This window comes from Macrosteles quadrilineatus, unplaced genomic scaffold, assembly GCF_028750875.1.
Source record: "Macrosteles quadrilineatus isolate MER2022 unplaced genomic scaffold, UCM_ALF_1.0 Scaffold_9__3_contigs__length_116548681, whole genome shotgun sequence".
NCBI classification, from domain to species: Eukaryota; Metazoa; Arthropoda; class Insecta; order Hemiptera; family Cicadellidae; genus Macrosteles; species Macrosteles quadrilineatus.
In genome coordinates, this window is record NW_026542602.1 from 51,488,504 (window position 1) to 51,512,618 (window position 24,115).

General features: G+C 34.2%; 1 protein-coding gene across 5 annotated transcripts in view; it reads left to right on the plus strand.

The window, feature by feature from the left end:
- LOC129001948 (uncharacterized) overlaps window positions 1-24,115 on the plus strand; it is a 57,369-nt gene that overhangs the window by 21,702 nt on the left and 11,552 nt on the right. For 2 of the 5 annotated variants that reach the window (XM_054429392.1, XM_054429391.1), the window contains exons 11-23: window positions 2,356-2,532; window positions 3,460-3,633; window positions 4,570-4,746; window positions 5,690-5,866; window positions 8,267-8,362; window positions 10,016-10,192; window positions 11,132-11,317; window positions 12,161-12,346; window positions 13,269-13,445; window positions 13,688-13,851; window positions 14,554-14,766; window positions 16,882-16,963; window positions 23,796-23,849. In XM_054429392.1, coding sequence (XP_054285367.1) covers window positions 2,356-2,532; window positions 3,460-3,633; window positions 4,570-4,746; window positions 5,690-5,866; window positions 8,267-8,362; window positions 10,016-10,192; window positions 11,132-11,317; window positions 12,161-12,346; window positions 13,269-13,445; window positions 13,688-13,851; window positions 14,554-14,766; window positions 16,882-16,963; window positions 23,796-23,849 — 2,040 coding nt within the window. The other 3 variants (XM_054429394.1, XM_054429395.1, XM_054429393.1) reach the window with 3 other exon arrangements.

Consider the following 24,115-nt stretch of genomic DNA (forward strand, 5'->3'; position numbering starts at 1 on the left):
AGACATCAGAGGCTCCTTTCGCTGCAGTCTGTGTTCTATACATGTTGGACAATTTTCCACTGTAGTACTAATTTCTGTTGAACAGCCTGGCCACCAAACAGATTCTTGAGCACGCCGCCGACATTTCACTATACCCAAATGTCCCTCATGTAATCTAGATAAGATTTCTTTTCTCAAGGCCTTTGGAATGAACATCCTCCTTCCCTTAACAATTAATCCATCTTCCAAAGCGAGTTCATTGCGATACTTCCAGAATACTGAATTTTTCCGCCATGTATTCTCTTGGATGCATTTTAAGAGCTCCTGTCCTTCCGGGTCTTCATATTGGGCATTCTTAATTCCCAACAGCCGTTTATCAGAACAAGGCAATGCATCAATTATGCTTCTTACAAACATTTCTTCCTCCAGATTCTCGATAACCTCATTCTCCCGATCCATTGGTGAAATTTCAGGGCTTCTTGATAGTAAATCTGCAGTTACATTTTCTTTCCCCGGGATGTGAACAACTTCGTAGTCAAAATTTTGCAATCTCATACGAAAACGTTGCAGCCGAGAAGAAAGATCAGAGATCGGCTTTGAACCCATTATCTCAGTCAGAGGCTTATGATTTGTGTAAAGCTGGAACCTTTTACCAAGAATAAAGCTAGAAAATCTTTCGCAAGCCCAAGTTAAGCCGAGAGCTTCTTTTTCAATGGTAGCATATCTTGACTCTGTTTCTGTTAATGTCCTCGATGCAAATGCTAATGAACGCCAATCCTTTCCATCAAACTGCTCGATCACTGCCCCTAAACCATAAGATGACGAATCTGCCATTACACGGGTTTTCGCTTCTTTGTTGTAGTTGGCCAATACAGTATCATTAGCTACAACCTTCTTCAATTCCTTAAAAGCTTGTTCTTGAGGCTCATCCCAAGTCCATTCAACTCCTTTTTTAAGGAGACTTCTGATTGGTGCTGTTTTTTCAGCTAGATGAGGAACGAACTTCATTAATTGGTTTATCATTCCCAAAAACTGTCGAACCTCCGTTATACTCTGGGGGCTTTTCATGGCCAGAATAGCTTTAGTCTTCTCTGGGTCAATACTGACTCCCTGCGATGAGACAACGTGTCCGAAGAAAATCACACTTTCTACTCCAAACTTACATTTGTTTTTGTTTAACGTGATACCATTTTCTGAGAGTCTCCGACTGAGAGTTTGACTCTGCTGTCATGTTCTGCTTCTGTCTTCCCCATTATCAAGATATGATCCGCTTGATTCACTACGCCTGGGATATCTGAAAGCATTTGACTCGGTCGGAATTGGAAAACCTCCGGTCCAGAACAGATTCCAAACGGAAGTCTCTTGAAGAAATATCGCCCGAATGGTGTAATGAACGTGGTGAGTTTAAATGAATCACTGTGAAGTGGAACCTGCCAGAATCCATTGGCAGCATCCAACTTAGTGAAAAGCTTACCTCCTTCCAACTTAGCTAGAGACTCATCCACTGATGGAAGCTGCAACAATTCTCTTTTCACATGTTGGTTCAATTTTGTGTAATCAACACAGAGTCTAATTCTACCATCACTCCTTGGAACCACTACTACGGGAGAACACCAGTCAGTAGGTTCAGTTACTGGTTCTATTACACCATCAGCAAGCATCCTGTCCAATTCGTATTTAACCTGTTTGTGGAGTGAGAAAGCCACCCTCCTCGGTGACATAACAGCATAAGGTTTTGCATCTTCGTGCAGCCAAATCTTGTATGGATGATTCATTCTACCCATGCCCTCAAACACTTTTGGATATTGACTCTGGAGTGATTCACCATCTACAAGATTAACGTTAAACGTAAGTAACTCCAGTTTCAACAATGCATTTCTACTCATTAGAGGTGTACTTTGGGACGGCAAGACATATATGTCTTCTAATATTTGCTTATTGCCATACATAATTTCAGCTGAACAGACACCCACAACAGTCAAAACGCTTAATCTATACAGGCCACATAGCTGGGTTGGTAAAATCAAATATTTCAGGAGCACTTAGTGGTGCCTGTAGACCTATCACTATTGGTGCTGGCTTTGATTGGGTACTAATCATTTTCATAGATTTATCAGAGCCTATTTGAAACTTACTTCTATGTCGTGGACCAACTGCCTCATCTCCAGAATCTTCAGTTGTAAACTCGTCCACTTCCTTTTTTGACTTTCTAGAAGATTTCTTGTTAGGTCTTGGCATGTTTTAAAAGTTTATTTCACAACCTGACACCATGTAAGATAATATAAAATTCTAATAAATGCTGCAAGTAAAGAATAGACCTTTTCATATATTTAGTTTTGAAATGAAACCTTTCTAATAGAAACATATTGATTGTAGATTCCTGGGCCATCTACACCAGTTGAAAATGAGGAGTATCGCAGAGAAGTTATCAACATAAAAACACCTTGTCAGAACCAGGCTGTTGAGAAGGAAATTATCACTGTGAAAATAGAAGACAATGATTGTGATGAATACACAGAAGAAGTATATTTAAAAGAAGAAAGGCTGGAAGAGGTAACTCCACCGATATTTGATTCAGCTTCAAGAGTTATTAATAGAAATATATTTTATTTACCCCCAAAAATTTACCAGTTGATTATAAACTAAATTAAAACTAAATTACACCTTTCCTGATGACTGGGACGGGTGGCGTCGTCCTGTAATCCAGCTACTAGGAGGTCACGAATTGTGGATATTTATAGGGATTCTCTCTGGATGCGATGCTCCCTGGTGTGGTCCCTTAGTTGCCATTAGCTGTATGGGCTAATAATTAACAGCTGTGTCTAAGGAACATGTCGGCCTTAGTCACTAACAAGACTACAAGATCGCACCACTCATCCTACACTCATCCTTCACTCATATTTGGGTTAAAATACGCACATAGTGGCGTCCCCATCTTAAATACTTGATAATTGGTAATTGATGTAGATAGTTTACGGTAGTAAATAAAAACTACATTTCAAATTGAAATAGTATTGTAGGCAAACACTTACAATAATACAAACAAATAACTTGTAACATAAATAATATTTCAATCATAGTTTCAGTTTGAAATCAGCTGTTGGTTAAACCAGCACTGAAACAACTTTAAATTCTTAGCACCGACTGCTAGAATTTTTAAAATTAAAGTTTAATTTACCAAAATCTAAAAACGTAAACTAAATTTATAACCTTGACATTCCCTTCCTTAAAATAATATTTCTTTAAACACAAGTCATTCAAAATTCCTTCAACTGGTTGATTCAGAAAAATAAAAAACCCTGTCACGTTTTAATATAAAAATTTAGCTTTAGTTGAAATTTTTAACTAAAAAGAAATATCACTTTGTTTGAGGGATTTTCGTATATTTAAAACTGGTTTTGGAAAAATGTCCTTTTATAGACCTTTTCATATATTTAGTTTTGAAATGAAACCTTTCTAATAGAAACATATTAATTTTAGATTCCTGGGCCATCTGCACCTGTTGAAAATGAGGAGTATCGCAGAGAAGCTATCAACATAAAAACACCTTGTCAGAACCAGGTTGAGAAGGAAATTATCACTGTGAAAATAGAAGACAATGATTGTGATGAATACACAGAAGAAGTATATTTAAAAGAAGAAAGGCTGGAAGAGGTAACTCCACAGATATTTGATTCAGCTTCAAGAGTTATTAATAGAAATATATTTTATTTACCCCCAAAAATTTACCAGTTGATTATAAACTAAATTAAAACTAAATTACACCTTTCCTGATGACTGGGATGGGTGGCGTCGTCCTGTAATCCAGCTACTAGGAGGTCACGAATTGTGGATATTTATAGGGATTCTCTCTGGATGCGATGCTCCCTGGTGTGGTCCCTTAGTTGCCATTAGCTGTATGGGCTAATAATTAACAGCTGTGTCTAAGGAACATGTCGGCCTTAGTCACTAACAAGACTACAAGATTGCGCCACTCATCCTACACTCATCCTTCACTCATATTTAGGTTAAAATACGCACATAGTGGCGTCCCCATCTTAAATAATTGATAATTGATAATTGATGATTGATGTAGATAGTTTACGGTAGTAAATAAAAACTACATTTCAAATTGAAATAGTATTGTAGGCAAACACTTACAATAATACAAACAAATAACTTGTAACATAAATAATATTTCAATCATAGTTTCAGTTTGAAATCAGCTGTTGGTTAAACCAGCACTGAAACAACTTTAAATTCTTAGCACCGACTGCTAGAATTTTTAAAATTAAAGTTTAATTTACCAAAATCTAAAAACGTAAACTAAATTTATAACCTTGACATTCCCTTCCTTAAAATAATATTTCTTTAAACACAAAAGTCATTCAAAATTCCTTCAACTGGTTGATTCAGAAAAATAAAGAACCCTGTCACGTTTTAATATAAAAGTTTAGCTTTAGTTGAAATTTTTAACTAAAAAGAAATATCACTTTGTTTGAGGGATTTTCGTATATTTAAAACTGGTTTTGGAAAAATGTCCTTTTATAGACCTTTTCATATATTTAGTTTTGAAATGAAACCTTTCTAATAGAAACATATTAATTTTAGATTCCTGGGCCATCTGCACCTGTTGAAAATGAGGAGTATCGCAGAGAAGCTATCAACATAAAAACACCTTGTCAGAACCAGGCTGTTGAGAAGGAAATTATCACTGTGAAAATAGAAGACAATGATTGTGATGAATACACAGAAGAAGTATATTTAAAAGAAGAAAGGCTGGAAGAGGTAACTCCACAGATATTTGATTCAGCTTCAAGAGTTTTTAATAGAAATATATTTTATTTACCCCCAAAAATTTATCAGTTGATTATAAACTAAATTAAAACTAAATTACACCTTTCCTGATGACTGGGACGGGTGGCGTCGTCCTGTAATCCAGCTACTAGGAGGTCACCAATTGTGGATATTTATAGGGATTCTCTCTGGATGCGATGCTCCCTGGTGTGGTCCCTTAGTTGCCATTAGCTGTATGGGCTAATAATTAACAGCTGTGTCTAAGGAACATGTCGGCCTTAGTCACTAACAAGACTACAAGATCGCGCCACTCATCCTACACTCATCCTTCACTCATATTTAGGTTAAAATACGCACATAGTGGCGTCCCCATCTTAAATAATTGATAATTGATAATTGATAATTGATAATTGATGTAGATAGTTTACGGTAGTAAATAAAAACTACATTTCAAATTGAAATAGTATTGTAGGCAAACACTTACAATAATACAAACAAATAACTTGTAACATAAATAATATTTCAATCATAGTTTCAGTTTGAAATCAGCTGTTAGTTAAACCAGCACTGAAACAACTTTAAATTCTTAGCACCGACTGCTAGAATTTTTAAAATTAAAGTTTAATTTACCAAAATCTAAAAACGTAAACTAAATTTATAACCTTGACATTCCCTTCCTTAAAATAATATTTCTTTAAACACAAAAGTCATTCAAAATTCCTTCAATTGGTTGATTCAGAAAAATAAAAAACCCTGTCACGTTTTAATATAAAAGTTTAGCTTTAGTTTAAATTTTTAACTAAAAAGAAATATCAATTTGTTTGAGGGATTTTCGTATATTTAAAACTGGTTTTGGAAAAATGTCCTTTTATGGACCTTTTCATATATTTAGTTTTGAAATGAAACCTTTCTAATAGAAACATATTAATTTTAGATTCCTGGGCCATCTACACCAGTTGAAAATGAGGAGTTTCACAGAGAAGTTATCAACAAAAAAACACATTGTCAAAACCAGGCTGTTGAGAAGGAAATTATCACTGTGAAAATAGAAGATATTGATAGTGATGAATACACGGAAGAAGAATATTTGAAAGAAGAAAGGCTGGAAGAGGTAATTCCACAGATATTTTATTCAGCTTCAAGAATTATCGATAGAAATGTATTTTATTTTCATGTTAGCCTACTAAAGTAGCCTATAGTAAAGTAGTATGGTCTTGGTTTTCCGACCTCAGTCGGCTGTGAGAGATAAGTGGAAAAGTCAGATTCTAGTACGTCCCTATTCTAACGGTAAAGTGCTTTAGCTTCTTATTTGGCATAAACAAAACTTGTACTTCAATTTCAGATGGTATCCGCTCCGATGATAATTCCTGTAGCCCTCGCAATTTCAGATGGTATCCGCTCCAATGATAATTCCTGTAGCCCTTGACCATGACCATCTGCCAAAAAAACCAATTTTCGTTGCACAGGCCTCGCAAGGTTTTCTCCCCCCTCCCCCAAAAGAATATCACTATCTTAAGTTTCCAGTTTCAAATTCTTACGCAGAGTGAGTTCCTCTGCACTGACCTCAACAGTCTTGATCCAACAACGATTCCTTTCTATCCTTGTTAGGTTTTGAGCAAGATAAACGTCGTGCATTATACATTCGTTTGGCTCTACCGCAACATCTGACCTTCCAGTGTGTCAGGGTCTGAACTCTGAACTAGGGATGGACGAGATTGGATTTTTAGTTCGAGACGAGACGAGACGAGATTTTTTATTTCTCCTCATAAAATTTCGAGACGAGATCGAGACGGGATTTCCCTTCTCATACACAACGGGAAATGCACGTTCAAAACTTTTACCTGATTTTGTAACATTGTTAGATGACTGTTTAAATACAAAAATAATGATAATAGGCAAGAATATTTACAATCTTTTATTAAAAAACATCAGCATAACATTTTTTTTATTAATCACGCCTAACTTATTAAAAATGCCTACGATTAGGAAACATAGTGATATCATTTAGGATAGAGTTCAACTTATCCTAAAATAAAATAAATCATAAAATAAAAGCAATATTAATTTTTATAAAATAGTTAGGTACTTGTTTAGACTTTTTATAGTAATAAAACATTCCTCACACTGCTTACACTTAACAAAACTTCTCATATGTTATTAAAGTAATATTATTAAAATAATTAAAGCAATATTTACATTTAAAGAATTAATTAATAAGAACGCCTTCGCAAAGGAAACGCAACTACAACACGCTCCTGTATTGCGGGTATTGCATTGACTTTCTGCAGGCGTTTTTAATTTTTTTTTTATTCTCGTCTCGATAAAAATCTCGACCAAAAATAAATCTCGTCTCGTGTAACGAGATTTAAAATTTCCCGAAAATTTCCCGAAATTTCGAGACTTGACCATCCCTACTCTGAACTTAAGCGATCATTTTTGACTTGAATTAGTTTCTCACAACGCCAAGGAATTTTTACAGTACAGTATACTCCCTCTTATCCGGACACTTTTTAACCGGACATCGGTTTAACTGGACTACTTTCAGTGGAAATGATATCATCCTTTAACCGGACAATTTTTATCAGAACATTGGTTTAACTGGACTGGATCGGCAGGAAGTAGGCGGTACTGAAATGACTGTTCTTGTGGGAAAGATTTGAGACCAGTGATCACATGTCTAAATACAATGCTCTCCTAAATTTAAGTGGAATATCACAGTAAACAGTCCGTTTCATCAAGTTTTTGGAGACGTTGGTTTAACCGGAAAACCCGTTATCCGGACTGGCCTTGGCCCCGAGGAGTCCGGATAAGAGGGAGTCTATTGTACTGCAACAATATTCTTTTGATATAGGTAAATTAGATTTTGTACTAATCATGGGTTAGGACTTAGTTCAGTCTTCTTTTTAATAATGCGGTTTAGCCAAATTTATTTTACAAACATGCAGAGTATCCCTTGTTCCAAGCTTATTTCTCCCCTGCCTTGGCCGAGCATGATACAGCCTAAGACTGCGAGATATCCATTTGGCAAATTCGTAAGTATAAAATGTCCTGGAATTTCAACTCCCGGCTTCAAGCTAAGGTTTACTTGCTGCCGTCCGTAGGTTTTGAGGCCTCATTCTTAATTTTAATTAATGATTTGCCTAATAGTACAAGTCGTAATTCTGTAATCTTTGCTGATGACACCACTCTGTACAGTAATAGGCCAAACAGCAAGTTAGAGGAACTTGGTTTATTTATGTCTAACGCCTTAGTTGAAAGCAAGCGGTTTGTTACTTAACAATTATAAAACTCGAAGGTTACTTTTCTCTTTGTCTAAAGTTACCCCTAGCTTTGAACACTGCAACACAGGTCGTGATAAACTTTTAGACATTGTTATTGACTCCACATTAAACTGGAGACCACACATCCAATCCGTCTGTATTAGGCTAAATAGGAAAATTTGCTTGTTGAGGCATTTACGAAATTTGTTACCTAAAAGTTTTCTCAAGGGTGCCTACTTTGGTTTTCACAGTATTTTGAGGAGGAAATTATCACTGTGAAGAAAGAAGAAAATGATAGTGATGAATACACAGGAGAAGCTTATTTGGAAGAGGAAAAGCTGGAAGAGGTAACTCCACAAATGATTATTATCCAGTTTCAAGACTTAGAAATATATTTTATTTTGATGTTACTAAAGTAGTGTATAGTAAAGTAGTAAGGTCTTGGTTCCCGATCCAAGCTGGCTGTGGAAGATAAGTGGAAAGGTATATGTAGAAAAAAAAGAAATATAAAATAAGTTATAGTGAGAGTTCAACTAGAAATTAGACCTATCTTCTTTTTGTTAGGTCTACTTCCATGATGCCGGGATGCATCTCCAACCCACTCTGAAATTTCCCACAAATAAGCCTAATTGACTTTAAGTTAGGTTAGTTTGTCTAGGCCTCTTCAATGTCTAATTGCCAATTAATTATTAACTGTAAATGATTATGTCGCACTTAATGGCTGTAATAAAGAGACATCAATTTCACTTATGCCTTGGAATCGACAATAAATTGTTAGACAATCACCTATCCCAATAAGTTTTTTAAGCTTTGCCGAGGCACAGCCTAACCTTAATACGAGGTTAAGTCAGCTAAAGTTAGTCAACTTAATAATCCTGATTCCAGCGACAACTTAAGGCCTTAATCCTTAAGGCCTACTTAAGACAATGACTCAAGAAACAATCTTTCAACTATAGAATAACTTTAGCCTTGGTAAGAGTTTTTCTCTTGAATTTTTTGAAAACTAAATTCAAATAATAGTCACTAATCAATCAAACCTATCAAGGATTTAATAAATAGAACAAACATTGAAGACGGAATTCAGTTAATCAAAAATAGTCCTTTATTGATTTTTAAAAATTGATTTATAAATCACCCAATGTTAACCTCTCACTTTTCATAGCAGACGCTAGAAGTCTTTTTGTTGAATGTTGAAGTGAGGTTGAATATTCTAAGCTTTGAACTGAAGATAACGTAACGCAGTGGGAGCAAATTGGATAGAAACAATAGGAGCGAACTGAAACAGACTGAGCGAGTCATGGGAGTGAATTAAAGCGAAAGTAAAATTTAATTAATTGATTGCACAATAATTATAAATTTAGAACTCTTGAACTTAGAACACCTGGCACCAAATGTGACAGGTTGCCGAATGAAACTACAAACTTTAAACAAATAATTTATAATAAATTTAACTTTCAACTTAACAAATATCATAATCCAATTACAAATTTATAACACTACAGCTTTAGCTTAGAACGAAAACAACAATCTTAGAATGAGTGGCAATACTTCAAAAGTTATTTTATATATTATTTTGATTGATAGACTTCATATTAGAAAAGGGATAAAGGCGACAAACTTTATTTGCGCTTAATTTGCTTCCGAGAACATTGGCCCCGGCCTAGTGCTGACTCTTGGTCGCTGAAATGTTCCATTGTGAGGCTACTGCGCTGATGCAGAACTTGGAAGGTTAAAGGAGTTCATTATTATATTTACAGACTATCATTATTGTTTTATATTTGGAATAAAACAAAGCGTTTGTGATGGTATTGACGGGGTTTCATGAAGGTGCAGCAAAGACCTCTACAGATAATATGTTATTGGTCTGGGAATTTTTGGGGCGGTCACAGTTTTAAGGAATATATTTTTAAAACTGGTTTTTGAAAATTTACCTTCCTTAATCCTTTTCATATATTTAGTTTTGATATGAAACCTTTCTAATAGAAACATAATAATTGTAGATTCCTGGGCCATCTGCACCAGTTGAAAATGAGGAGAATTGTAGAGAAGATATCAACATAAAAACACCTTGTCAGAACCAGACTGTTGAGAAGGAAATTATCACTGTGAAAATAGAAGATGATGATAGTGATGAATACACAGACGAAGTTTATTTGGAAGAGGAAAAGCTGGAAGAGGTAACCCAACAAATATATTTTATTCAGCTTCAAGATCCCCTAATTCCCTTAATGATATCAACTAATCCCTCTAATCATAACATAATGAAGTGCTATTTATTTGGAATTATATAATCATTATTTTTAATATTCATACTTGCATTATTTATAAAATAAACTACTCTTATCTCCTTTTTCGTATTGATAGAAAAGTCACAAATAAACACAAAACACGGTTAAGTCAAATAGGCCTACTTTCAGCGGAATATATTTTAGTACTAGGCAAGAGTCAATAAAAATTCCTATTTTAATAACTTTAGTACTGTACTGTATTAATTGATGCTTTCCAAATCAATTGTAATACAGTACAAAACCTTTTGTCGAAATTAAAGATATAAGCAACCATTTTGTTACAAGACAGGGTGTTTATTTATAACCTTTCACTAGAGGCTCGAGGCACAAAAACTATCTTGACCTTGGAGTTGTTAACCCTCCTTCCCTGCCCTCCCTACAAGTTGCGTTGTTTGTTTACTCCAGCAATAAGATAATCAGTTCTCAAAATCGTAACGCACTTTACAATGTTACAAATTTGCCGCACTGATTACAAATCAGATCAGATGTGCTCGAGCTACGAATGATGATGACAAACTGACAATACCTATGCTAAATTTCTTGTGATCAATACAAAATAACTTATTCTTAGGCATATCCTGTGGACATAAGCGTATGGTTCAGTTCTCATCGCCCAGCGTGGGAGCGGAAATGCCGAGATTCCTAAAAAGCGACAGTTAAACCGAACTGCTCTCAAAGCAAGGTCGGTTAAAACAAACTGCATTATTTTACGAACGAAGGCGGATAATCTGATTATCGATTAATACGAGGTCGGTTAAGAGGGGGTCTACTGTAGTCGTCATATGTGGTTGGATAAGGTAATTCTTCTATTTTATCTAATAATTTTAGATTCCTGGGCCATCTACACCTGTTGAAAATGAGGAGTTTCGCAGAGAAGATCTCAACAAAAAAACACCTTTTCAGAACCAGGCTATTGAAAAGGAAATTATCACTGTGAAAATAGAAGATGATGATAGTGATGATAGTGATGAATACACAGATGAAGTTTATTTAGAAGAGGAAAAGCTGGAAGAGGTAACTCCACAGATAAATTTTATTCAGTTTCAAGAATTTTTTTAAATAAACATATTTTATTTGTATGCCACTTAAGTAGCCTATAATAAAGTACTAAAGTAGTAAGGTCTTGGTTTTCCAACCCAATCCGGCTGTGGGAAGTAAGTGGAAACAATCGACTATAGACAATATCCTTTGTTACAATTTCATCAAGAATTTTTACAGCGTCAAATTTAAGTCACATTGGTATAATAAATACATAGTGAAATGAAAAAGCTTCTTCAGTGTTATGTGTAGTCTCAAAGAACTCCTTTAGGGTGTAGAAAGCCTTGTCTGGCAGCCATCTCCGTAGCTTCCTCTTCATCAGGACAGGGCCTCCAGCTTTCAAGTGGTCTAGTAGCTTGTTTAGCCTCTTCACTCCTGCATACAGTGGTTTCTTTTCATACGTTGCTGTTCTGTAACCTGGTAGCACATAATTTCCTGCATATCTGGTGTTGTATTCATGCATATCACTTTGTTTAGGGGGATCTTTGGTCACACAGTAGTAAACAGTATCTAGGATGTAGATAAAAGTCATTATCAGGATGTTAATGTTTTTGAAAGCATCTCTACAGCTTTGGACTTAAGCCTGCTATTATTCTGATAACCCTCTTCTGCAAACCAGAACACGGTTAAGATTGCCCATAGTGGATCCACCCCAGACAGTAATACCATAGCATACATGGCTTTCAAAAATTGTATTTTAATTTTTCTTAATTAATGGTGAATAGTTAAGTTACACAAAATGGTTTTAATCCTTCTTAATCCTTTTCATATATTTAGTTTGGACATGAAACCTTTCTAATAGAAACATATTAATTCTAGATTACTGGGCCATGTACACCTGTTGAAAATGAGGAGTATCGCAGAGAAGATATCAACAAAAAAAAACCTTGTCAGAACCAGGCTGTTGAAAAGGAAATTATCACTGTGAAAATAGAAGACGATGATACTGATGATAGTGATGAATACACAGACGAAGTTTATTTGGAAGAGGAAAAGCTGGAAGAGGTAACTCGAAAGATATATTTTATACAGCTTCAAGACTTGTAAATAGAAATATATTTTATTTGTATGCCACTTAAGTAGCCTATAGTAAAGTACTAAAGTAGTAAGTAGTAGTAGAATTTTAGTAAAGGAGTAGTTTTTTGGAGGTAGTAGTAGTAAAGTCTTGGTAAAGGTTGGTAAGTTGGTAAGGTAGTAGTAAGGTCTTGGTTTTCCAACCTAAGCCGGCTGTGGGAAATAAGTGGAAACAATCGACTATAGACAATATCCGTTGTTACAATTTCATCAAGAAATTTTACAGCGTCAAATTTAAGTCACATTGGTATAATAGATACATAGTGAAATGAAAAAGCTTCTTCAATGCTATGTGTAGTCTCACCATGAAAGAACTTCTTTAGGGTGTAGAAAGCCTTGTCTGGCAGGCATCTCCGTAGCTTCCTCTTCATCAGCACAGGGCCTCCAGCTTTCAAGTGGTCTGGTAGCTTGTTTAGCATCTTCACTCCTGCATACAGTGGTTTCTTTTCATACGTTGCTGTTCTGAAACCTGGTAGCACATAATTTCCTGCATATCTGGTGTTGTATTCATGCATATCACTTTGTTTAGGGGGATCTTTGGTCACGCAGTAAAAAACAGTATCTAGGATGTAGATGGAAGTCGCCGTCAAGATTTGTCTCAGGTTTTCGAAAGCATCTCTACAGCTTTGTTCTGGACTTAAGCCTGCTATTATTCTGATAACCCTCTTCTGCATAACCAGGACACGGATGAGATTGCCCATAGTGAATCCACCCCAGACCATGGCTTTCAACAATTTTAATTTTTCTTAATTAATGGCGAATACTTACCCAAATTGGTTTCAATCCTTCTTAATCCTTTTCATATATTTAGTTTTGATATGAAACCTTTAAAATAGGAACATATTAATTGTAGATTCCTGAGCCATCTGCAGCAGTTGAAAATGATGAGTATTGCAGAGAAGTTATCAACAAAAAAACACATTGTCAGAACCAGGCTGTTGAAAAGGAAATTATCACTGTGAAAATAGAAGACAATGATAGTGATGAATACATGGAAGAAGATTATTTAGAAGAGGAAAATCTGGAAGAGGTAACTCCACAGATGGATTTTATACAGCTTCAAAACTTGTTAATAGATAGAAATATATTTTATTTTGATTTTACTAAAACCAAAGCAGCCTATAGTACTACAGTAGTATGATCTTGGGTTTCCTTCCTAATCCTGCTATGGGAGATGAGTGGAAAGGTCGGATAGCAGAGAAATAAATTAAAACCATTACAAACAAACAAAAAAATTTCAATTTGCCTTAATACAAACTATCACATTTCCAGACAGCACTAATGAAGAGTCAGGTAGGAGAGTCAAGAAGCAGAAGAGAGATGAATCAAGTAGGACTGTACCCTGCAGAGAAGCTATACTCTCGTAATCATGGTATAATCTACTACAATGGCGAAGGGTATTACTACAAGACAAACAGGACAAATGAAAATAAATGGTAAGAAACTACACCAATAAATTTTATATCAAATTATTGTTATTATATTTGATGTCTGGATGGTTATTGCTTATAATTTGAGATATTCTCAAGATTTAATACATTAGAGTAGTGCTGAGCCTAGGCGTAAAATAGCTAATAATAATAAAGCTGTGTCCTAAAATATAGTTCCAGCTAACCAGACAACTTTGAAAACCTTAAATGTTAAATAATGACCGTCAAAAAGTCAGTGAAGTACCGAACATGATATTTTACTCAACGGAAAAATTTGAGTTATAGCCTATAGTTAAGTGTTCATTCTTGATGTCGTTCAAGTTTGTGGGTTTTTTTTTTAGGTTTACATCACTAAAAATATAAACTCGATCATTTAAATCAAAAATTACCTTTTTCTAACCTCAAACCGGTTTGTTAGGCGTCCGTACAATACAAAAATATCATTGAAAAGAAATCTGAAATTGACTGACAGAACTGCAACAGATGAGTGTAGATAGGGAAATAGAAAATCCATTAAAGAATATCTATGTTTAGGCCTATTACTGTCCGTTTCTTCTGTACTTTACTTCTCTATGTTCATATGTAGTTTTTATCTTTTATTTAGATATTTATATTCTTTTTTATGTGTTTCTCTGTCCAATTTTGTTTCTCAAAAATATAAACACTAAAATATAGTTATGTTAACATAGCATACTTGATATGTCACAGGTATTTGGGATGCACTGAGCCGAAATGTATGGCACGAGGGTTTATACAGTTGGATAAAGAAGATGCTCCGATCATTCCCTCAGGGCATATACACAACCACGAGCCCAACTACAGTAAACGTGATCTACTGGTGTTCATTCACAGGTGTAAAGAGCGAGCGGCCAGGGAACTGCACTTGAATGTTAGACATATATTGGAATCAGAGCTAGAAAGGTAATTTACTCTTTTAGTCCAAGCATTAGAATAGTTTTTTACTTTATTTAAAAATTTTAAAGAAGTAATTTTTTTGAAGTGATCTAAGTTGATCCCAGGTATGTATACCGAGATAATTTATAGTAGTTCTTTTGTAAAGAAAGTGGATTGTTTTTTATTTTTAAATGACTTTGTCTGTGCATCGATAATTTGCATGGTGATTTTCTAACTGCGCGATCATCGTGGGAGAGTCGAGAATCTGCATCGGAGTAACGGTGATTTCCTAATCGCGCCTTCTTTGCAGACGAGATGGAAATCGGTATCCGAATCGCCGCAAATTTGAATTTGAATTTCGCTGATCAAATCTCAAATTTTAATCTTTTCCGAAAATTCGGTGGATTCGAGATTTTACCTTGACCCATCCCTATCGACGTGAATAACGTATATTAGTTACATATGGATATGGATAATTAGGTATATGGATACAGAAAGTAATTTATATGGATACGTAAAGTATGAGATATGGATACAGACTCTATTGTTGAAACGAAATCAGATCCATCAAAACCAAATCCAGCCAAAGATCTGATTTTTTGTGGATCCGATCGGGTGTTGGTTCTAGCTCAGATCTGATGGATCCGGTAATCCAATATCCGGATCCGACCGTCACTAGATGGATACCAGTGAGCTGTGATGATGTCATACAGTTGATATCTAACATGAAAAGTGGAAATTCCAAAGACATTTAAGGTATCACACGTGATTTTGTAAAGGAATTGGCCCACTGTATCGTGGCCCCACTTACACAGTGCATAAATGATTGTTTCACTTGTGGTGTCTACGCTTTGTGCCTGAAATTCTCAAAAACAGTACCAATATACAACAAAGGTGACAATAGTTCTCCAGGAAGCTACAGGCCGATTTCTGTGGTGCCTTGTTTTTCCAAAATTGTTGAATTAGCAATGGAACACCAGGTGAACAAATTTTTTAGACAAATCTTCTTTTCTCAGAATTTCAGTTTGGTTTTTGGAGAGGACTGTCAACTGCGGATGCGGTCGAAGGCCTTGTACAAGAGGTTCGGATGGTTACGAAAACCGCTCACACACTTTAACAACCTTATGTGACCTTACCAAGGCTTTCGACTGCGTTCCGCATGAGATACTGCTCACAAAATTAAGAGCTTAGACGTTCTAACTCATAAAACAATTAAAAAACTACAAAGCAAATTTATAATCACACAGTATACTAGATATTTAAATGACAATCACTTTTGTGTTTGAAAAAATATTTTTAAGTTGGTAAATAACTTTCAGCGGCTGTTTGAAAATAACAAAATTAACATTGCTCTTATGGTGGGCAAATCCAAGATGGCCGCCTCCAAGGACTCTTAAAGTATTATGGTATTACTGGTGTGGAGCCTTTCAATCTTATCTTGAAAATTGCTCGCAGAGAGTCCAGATGGCTGGGTTAGTCTTCTTTACGATATTTTGATATAGACATGATCAGGTCAAACCTAAACAAAATGTAATTTTATGCTTTTTAAACTAGAAATATTGATGTTTAAAACAAAATTAATGTTTTAAATAATGTAGTGTATTGGTTTATCATAAGTCTAATAATAGGCTACTGTGTTTAAAGTTTTTCCAAACAATTGAAGAAGTGTTGAACATGGTTCTTGTGTTTTTTTTCTTTCTTTACCAATTACTATGTTATTTGGAAAAAAGGTTGCATAAAAATTACATACAGTATTATTATTATTTTTCATTCGCTATGTGTTGTAAAGATATATTTTATAAATGTTTGACTTAAAAGTTGCCATAATCCTAACCTCAAAATATATGCGACCTCCGTGTAATTCGAGATTCTTGGTAACTGAGGTAGTCTCGGTTCCAAAGACATCGGTTGATCGGAAATGGGCTGTATTTTTATAGTTTTATTTTATTGCTTTACATATACTGTATTTAATCCACCTATGTTCCCTATGTCACCTATACTAACAAGTTATGAACCAGAATGTTAATTCCGTTCAATAATTTTTTGTTCGAGATTTTGAAATCATTACCTATCTACTCATGATGTAACAGATTTACAGACTCCATAGTATTTTCATTAATCTTTTGGTCGTATTTGTTTCAGAGACGGAAACATTTCTGCGTTAATCACTAAAACCTATAAGAAGAGGCTTGAAGCTCAAATGAAAAGATATAGAATTTTATATGTAAGATCCAAAGTTTTGTATTTTTTAATTATTGTTGGGATAGAAAATAGTCTATCCCAATAGACATAAATAGTTATTTGTCTATTGTAGGCGGTACAGTAATACCTGGGCTCAGGACTAATTTAATTTATTTTTATTTTTATGTCCCCAGGGGCTAAAAACATAATTCGTTCAAATTTTAATGTATGTATGTGTCCGTGGACATGATAAATTGAGTAATTTTGGTCCGATTTTTGGCATGAAGGTGTTTTAGAGAAACCTATAGATACTGTCAAATCTAGTTGTTGTTTAGTAAAATTAGTTTCAAAAACGGTACTTAGTTTTCAATAATGTATTTACATATCTAAATACTAACCCTAATTAATTACTATAATTTTCATAAAATATACAGATATACAGTGCTCGATTTGTAAAAAATGTGGTGCCAGAACTGTAACCTATTAATGCGATTAATATTAATCGTTCTGTTCCACCGCGTTCCCCCCACAAATCGAGCACTGCATATATTTATATATATATGTCCGTTAACACGATAACTCAAGCAAAAATTATCCGATTTTGCCGATTTTTTTTTTTTTATTGATTTTGATTTTTTTGTTGAATGTGTAAACGTAAACCTACATTTATTTGAACAAGTTTGCGAACCAGCATGATCGAGCTATGGGGGGTTTTATGGGGTAAAAATTTGTTTTTCCCATTTTTGGCCCTAAAAACATAAAATTTTCCAATTTATTTTAAAACCATTTTGTAGAGCTTAATAAAACAAATAATTTAGTATATTGAAGTGATATTATGTGCCTAATCACACGGACACCGTCATACCGATGATGACGGAGAGTGAGGACAATTGGACCTGTGTGTCACATTACATCCAGGGTATTCTCCGTCCGCGCCAAGAAGCTCGACCTTGACCGGGATGCGGTGTAGGTCATGAAGTATCTATAAATGCTAAAAACGGTGAGAGCCCTGAGGGCTTAGGTCACATGTTGGCCTGACTTGAAGTAATGTGACAAACAATTCCAGGTCTGTGTCCAACAGAGTAGAGGGGGTTTTTTAGTGAGGGTTTCAATCCAATCAGACAAATGGCAATTTGCTTAGTCTGCAGGTTTGCTGCGGTGGGGGTATTTATGTTGTATGGAGAAGAAGAAAACTGTTGTGGTTTGTTTGTTTAAAATGGATATGTCGATAAATTCTGGCAAATTTATCTTTTTCATCCTATACTATTACTTTCCCCGTAGCAGCAAACCTAATTACTCGTTAAATCTAATATTGTTTAAATGGTGAATAAATATGTCTTATTATTGAAATATTTTAGAAAAATCCAATCGGACAAATTGAAATTCACTTAGTATGCAGGCTTGCTTCGGCGGGAGTATTATATAGGTACATCAATGTAGGCCTACTCTGAATTGTATCACAATATTTATGTTATTTGCTTTGTTACAAATCAAAAATCAGTCTAAGAGACCAAATCACAGATAATTAAAATTATTACCAAAGGTTAAAATACTTCATAATCCGTGAGTGTGAACAAAAAGTCACCGATGAAAGGCGACCGGTTTCAACCCATCAAAGGAGTCATCATCAGGCGTTGAATGGACACATAATTACTCCGAAGAGGTTGTCATAAAATCAATAAATACGAAACGAAGAACTGTTAAAACACTTAAACACATTTTTACAAAAACACGTGTGGCCACAAAATGACTGCGCGGCGGACGGTATGTGCACATTGAGTTACAAGTCCAGACTGTCGTCACTGCCGTCTTGTCCATCTGTCATCCCCCTCCCCTTCTTCCAGCTCTTATCAGGTCCTTTCCGTGTTGTTATCATTTTTTCAATGCTGACTGCTGTTTCATATGATAAATTGCTTTCAAAAGAGGCTTTTTCGTTCAAAACGTGTTGGGGATTTTTCTTGCCAGCTTTGTAGATCTCAAATTCTTCTATTACGTTTAAGTGTTTGCCTTTGGTTCTGTGAATTTGTACAATTTCTAAATTATTTTCTATTGATGTATATGATCGGTTGTTTGTTATTAGGTGATCGGCAAAAGCAGAATTATTTTTCTGGGTGGATTTCTTCGAGCTTAACTTTTTGGATCTCACAATCTCTTGAGTCAACAGATAAATTACAATTTAAAATATAGGAAACCGACCACAACATCTCAGACCATTCAAATTAACTCACGCCATCCCCAGAGTCATAAAATGGCCGCGTATCACAGTTTCGTTAACCGACTGTTATCTATTCCTATGAACGATAACGACTACATTGATGAAATAAATACCATTAAATACATCGCAGTCTCTAACGGATACAGGAATGACATGGTCGACAAATTAATACAAAAACATAAAAACAAAAATAAAGCTCCAACCACGATTCCAGGAAAAATTGTTTATACTTCAACAGAATATGGCACTAGTCTGAACAACACTTTAAAAAATGAGCTGTCGAGAAACAATGTTAAGTTATCTTTTAGGACCTCTAACAAATTGTCATCCATCCTAAAAGAAAAAGGAAAACCCTCTTCTGACAAAACTGAGCTAACAGGTGTTAACAAAATTAATTGTGACACCTGTCCTAGTTTTTATATAGGTCAAACTGCACGCTCTTTCAAAGCCTGTTTCAAAGAACACCTTCCGAAGAAATCCACCCAGAAAAATAATTCTGCTTTTGCCGAGCACCTAATAACAAACAACCATTCATATACATCAAAAGAAAATAATTTAGAAATTTCACAAATTCACAGAACCAAAGGCAAACACTTAAACGTAATAGAAGAATTTGAGATCTACAAAGCTGGCAAGAAAAATCCCCAACACATCTTGAACGAAAAAGCCTCTTTTGAAAGCAATTTATTATATGAAACAGCAGTCGGCATTGAAAAAATGATAACAACACGGAAAGGATAAGATTAGATAAGATAAGATTAGATTGATTAGATTAGATTAGATTATTTTGATTAGATTAGATTAGATTGATAAGAGCTGGAAGAAGGGGAGGGGGAGAAGGGGATGGACAAGACGGCAGTGACGACAGTCTGGACTTGTAACTCAATGTACACATACCGTCCGCCGCGCAGTCAATTTGTGGCCACACATGTTTTTGTAAAAATGTGTTTAAGTGTTTTAACTGTTCTTCGTTTCGTATTTATTGACTTTATGACGACCTCTTCGGAGTAATTATGTGTTCATTCAACGCCTGATGATGACCCCTTTGATGGGTTGAAACTGGTCGCCTTTCATCAGTGACTTTTTGATCACACTTGTAACAGTTTTACAACAATTATTTAACAGGAAAGAAAAGTTGAATTTTAATCATTGGGCATACAGGACTGATCACCCTGTCAGTAAGTTTATCAGTTGGATAGCTGCAGCTCCAGCCGGCCTAACAATAATCAGCTGGACTTTCCAAGTTAACAAAGGCAAACTCAAACATGTTTTACTCTGCATAACCTCTCCCCCCTTGTCTCTTCCTAAATTCTCAGTGTCAGGTTGCCAGTGAAGACATCTACATCCAGAAATCTATCTTCATGTCTATACTCCCTCCTTGCCCATTTTATGGATCTAGCTAAGGTGAGGTATTTTCTTTTGACAAACTGTAAAATGATTTTATAAATAATGTTTTGATATTTTGAATTTAAAAGTTAACTTTGTTGAAATTTAGAATTATAATATTTTATGAATAAAATGATTTGACAACCAGAATGAACAAACATGATAACTTGTAAAATGTAAAATATGTAAAATGATAGTTGTGTTAAATATTTGTAAATGTTTTGTTGTAAATGTGTTAAATTTCTCTTTATGTCACTTTGTCTTTACTTCCAGTTATTTATTTTGTTATTTGAACTTGTATAAATCAAAAATTTTTTAAGCCTTATGCAACATGAGACAGGTTTAAATTTGAAACTTTCATGTCCTACAGACATGTGATTCAATTCCTAAAATCAACTTACTACAATGTATTACTGTTTTAATATTTCTAGGGTCAACTGGATATTAAATTACATGTTTGATTGTTTTTTTTATGCAATAAGATGATTTTAATATGTACCAGTGGTGATTTAAATGTCTATGAAAATTTGGTAAGATATGTTATGAAACCTAGGCTAGGGTTGAAATATCAAAAAATAGTTTATAAATAAATTTATGTGTTACAGAAATCTTATTTGTGGTTAAAGTGTTGCTGACATTATTTTTTGAAGTTACAAGACAATTTGACTAATTTGTCCAAGTTTAAATGTACCATACAACGTAACGTTAACGTACACTCTCTGCCAGTAAGAATTTGGTTATTTTGTAGAAATCCAATTTAATTATCAACTTAAATAGGTTGTAAATAATGTCATAATTTGAACATGTTTTGTTGATAATAATTAATTGTTGTATTTAAAATATTCATTTTTCTTGTTTTAAAATTGGGATTAATTTAAAGAATCAATTTTCTCACTGTTAGTATAGACAAAGGTCCACAGTTTTAAATGTTAGTGAATAGTATATCTCAATTAGGGTTTAGTTTCTATTTCTTGTATATGCTCAGGGATTACTCTGGGAGAAGACGTGCCTGACTACAGTGAGCCACTACAGTTGTCGTCACCTACCTACTGCCTACCTGTACCTATACCTGGGTTCTGCTGACACCACAACTTGTCGACCCACAACCGACTTGGTCGCTACCTTCTCATACCTGCTGTATACATCGTACCGATAAGTGGCATACCTCATATATCTTAATTTCTTTCAATGAACTCTTTATAATAATAATAATAATAATAATAATAATAATATCACTTTATTGTCATAAAACATTTCACATTTCCAGCAAAGCTGGTGAAACAGATGACATTGTCATTTCTTAGCTAACAAAAATGAAAAACTAAATCTAAGAATTAAAATTAAAATTAAACTAGTCACTTTTTAAAAAACAATCATTTAAATACTCTTCTATTGTATAGTATTTCTTTTTTATAAGGAATAATTTGAATTCTTTCTTAAACTTTATAATACTATTGATGTTTTTAAAATGAGCAGGTAAACCGTTGTAAAGCCTCAGACTCATATAGTACGGTGATCTTTCGTAAACACATAGCCGATGTCTTGGATACTGCAAATTATTTTTTGAACGTGTTGGGTAGTGATGAATAAATTGATTTTTTATAAATAATTGTGGATTACTCTTAAAGTATACCAGAATTTTATAAATGTAAAGTGAAGGCATTGTTAAAATTCCATATGTTTCAAAAAGCGGTTTACATGACTTTTTTTTGTGTGTAAATGATAAGATTCTTAAAAACTTCTTTTGTACCTTAAAAATTGTTGAGGCATATGATGTTGAGCCCCATAACTCAATACCATATTGCATAATGGAAAAAAATATCGCATAATAAACTATCAGCTTTGTTTTAGAATCAATTATTACTGGTACCAGTTAGAATTTAATCTTTGAGGCCAAATTAAGGATAACCAGGAACTTTATTGAAATACTACTGATAAAGTCAAGGATTATATATTGTGTTAGTGCTGGACACTCACCTTCGGACGACCATCAACGGCTCTAGACTGACTTAAGATGGAGTGGGACTTAATTTTAAATATATAAAGTTTAGAGAATTTTGGGTATTAGGTTAGGTATTGTATTATATGTGTATAGATTTATATTGATTCACATTTTCAGGAGTTGTCAGTTCACCATTTATTATGTGTTTGTATAGTTGTAGCCTAAGTGTGTGTGTCTATCTGATATAATCTTTCCAGGAATTTCTGGCCGGCCAAGGTATTTTGATTATATTTATCTGGTATTATAAAGTACATTGCTTAGGCCTGATTATAAACTTGATACTCTACTGTTCTTTATTGTAATAAATCCAGGTTTGCATATTTTAAGTGTTTTCATTATCTAGCCATTTACATAAAATCTTGATTCCTCATAGTTCACCAAACTTTAAATAATTTTTTCTATCTCAATTTTTATCAACTTATCTACCAGTAAATAATTTGGAATTTCATTAAACTATTTTGATTAAGGGTATTATTTGGTAGAATATTTAAGAGTGTTATCACTCTTGCTAGTGTTTAGTGATTAGAATCATCCTAGACTTGTTTTATTGCATAGAATTTTTATTCATATTGGTTGTCAAGTGATATCTCACCTTCACTATTTTTATATCATATATGGGTTTTTTCCTTGTTAACCCTTCTCCCCTGCTTTGAAAACAAGGTGGCGCCCTCTTAAAACAAAAACAAAAAAAAGGCATACAAAGAAAAATACAAAAAAATATACAAAAAAAAAACTGATGAAGAAATATTAGGCTATTGAATTTTGAAGAAATTAGTTTGAAATTTTGGTCAAACCCCCCACCCCCTAGACTGAGCTACTGGGACCGCTACACACTGACGGATTATAAGGTATTTTAACCTATAGTAATAATTTATATATTGTGATCAGGAGGCAAAAAACAACAAAAATGAAGATAATTAAAACTTCAATCAAACCAAACTTTTGCCAAACATTTTTATATTATGATAATATACTTTGAAAAAAAGGATGACAATTTGTATTAAATTTTAATAATATATTTCTTCACTAGAACGTAAAGTGTGAAAGTAAAATACGCTTGGTCAAACCTGTAACTATTTATTGTGCTTCGTTTAAAGTCTAGTAAGGAAGTTCATTGTTGTGTCTTTTTGAAAAAGTGTCACAGTAATTTACCATACTCCAGTTGACTTTACCGATTCCTTTTTGTAAACAGCAACTTTTATGCATACAAAGAGTGGAGAATCCAGTGTAGTTTGGAAAATATCTTGATAAAATGTTGATAATATGTTTCAGGGTGCTTTTCCTGATGAATTTCCCCAGCCAAAAGCAACAAGTGTTCCAAAAAAAGTAAGTTTACACAAATTTTAATAAAAAATCTATTTTTATTTATCAGCACAACCAATAACCACTATCCATAATTTACGGGAAGTTGAAACTGGGCAAACTACTTAGATCTATTAACACATGATTTATAATTTTAAACTGCATTTCTACAGGATATTTTGTTAGTTGTCTTTATGCATACTTCAAAAATTCAAATTTGTTCATGTTCATCTTTGCAACAAGATAAGAAGTAATAAACAGTATCAGCAATCTGGTACATACTTTTTCCT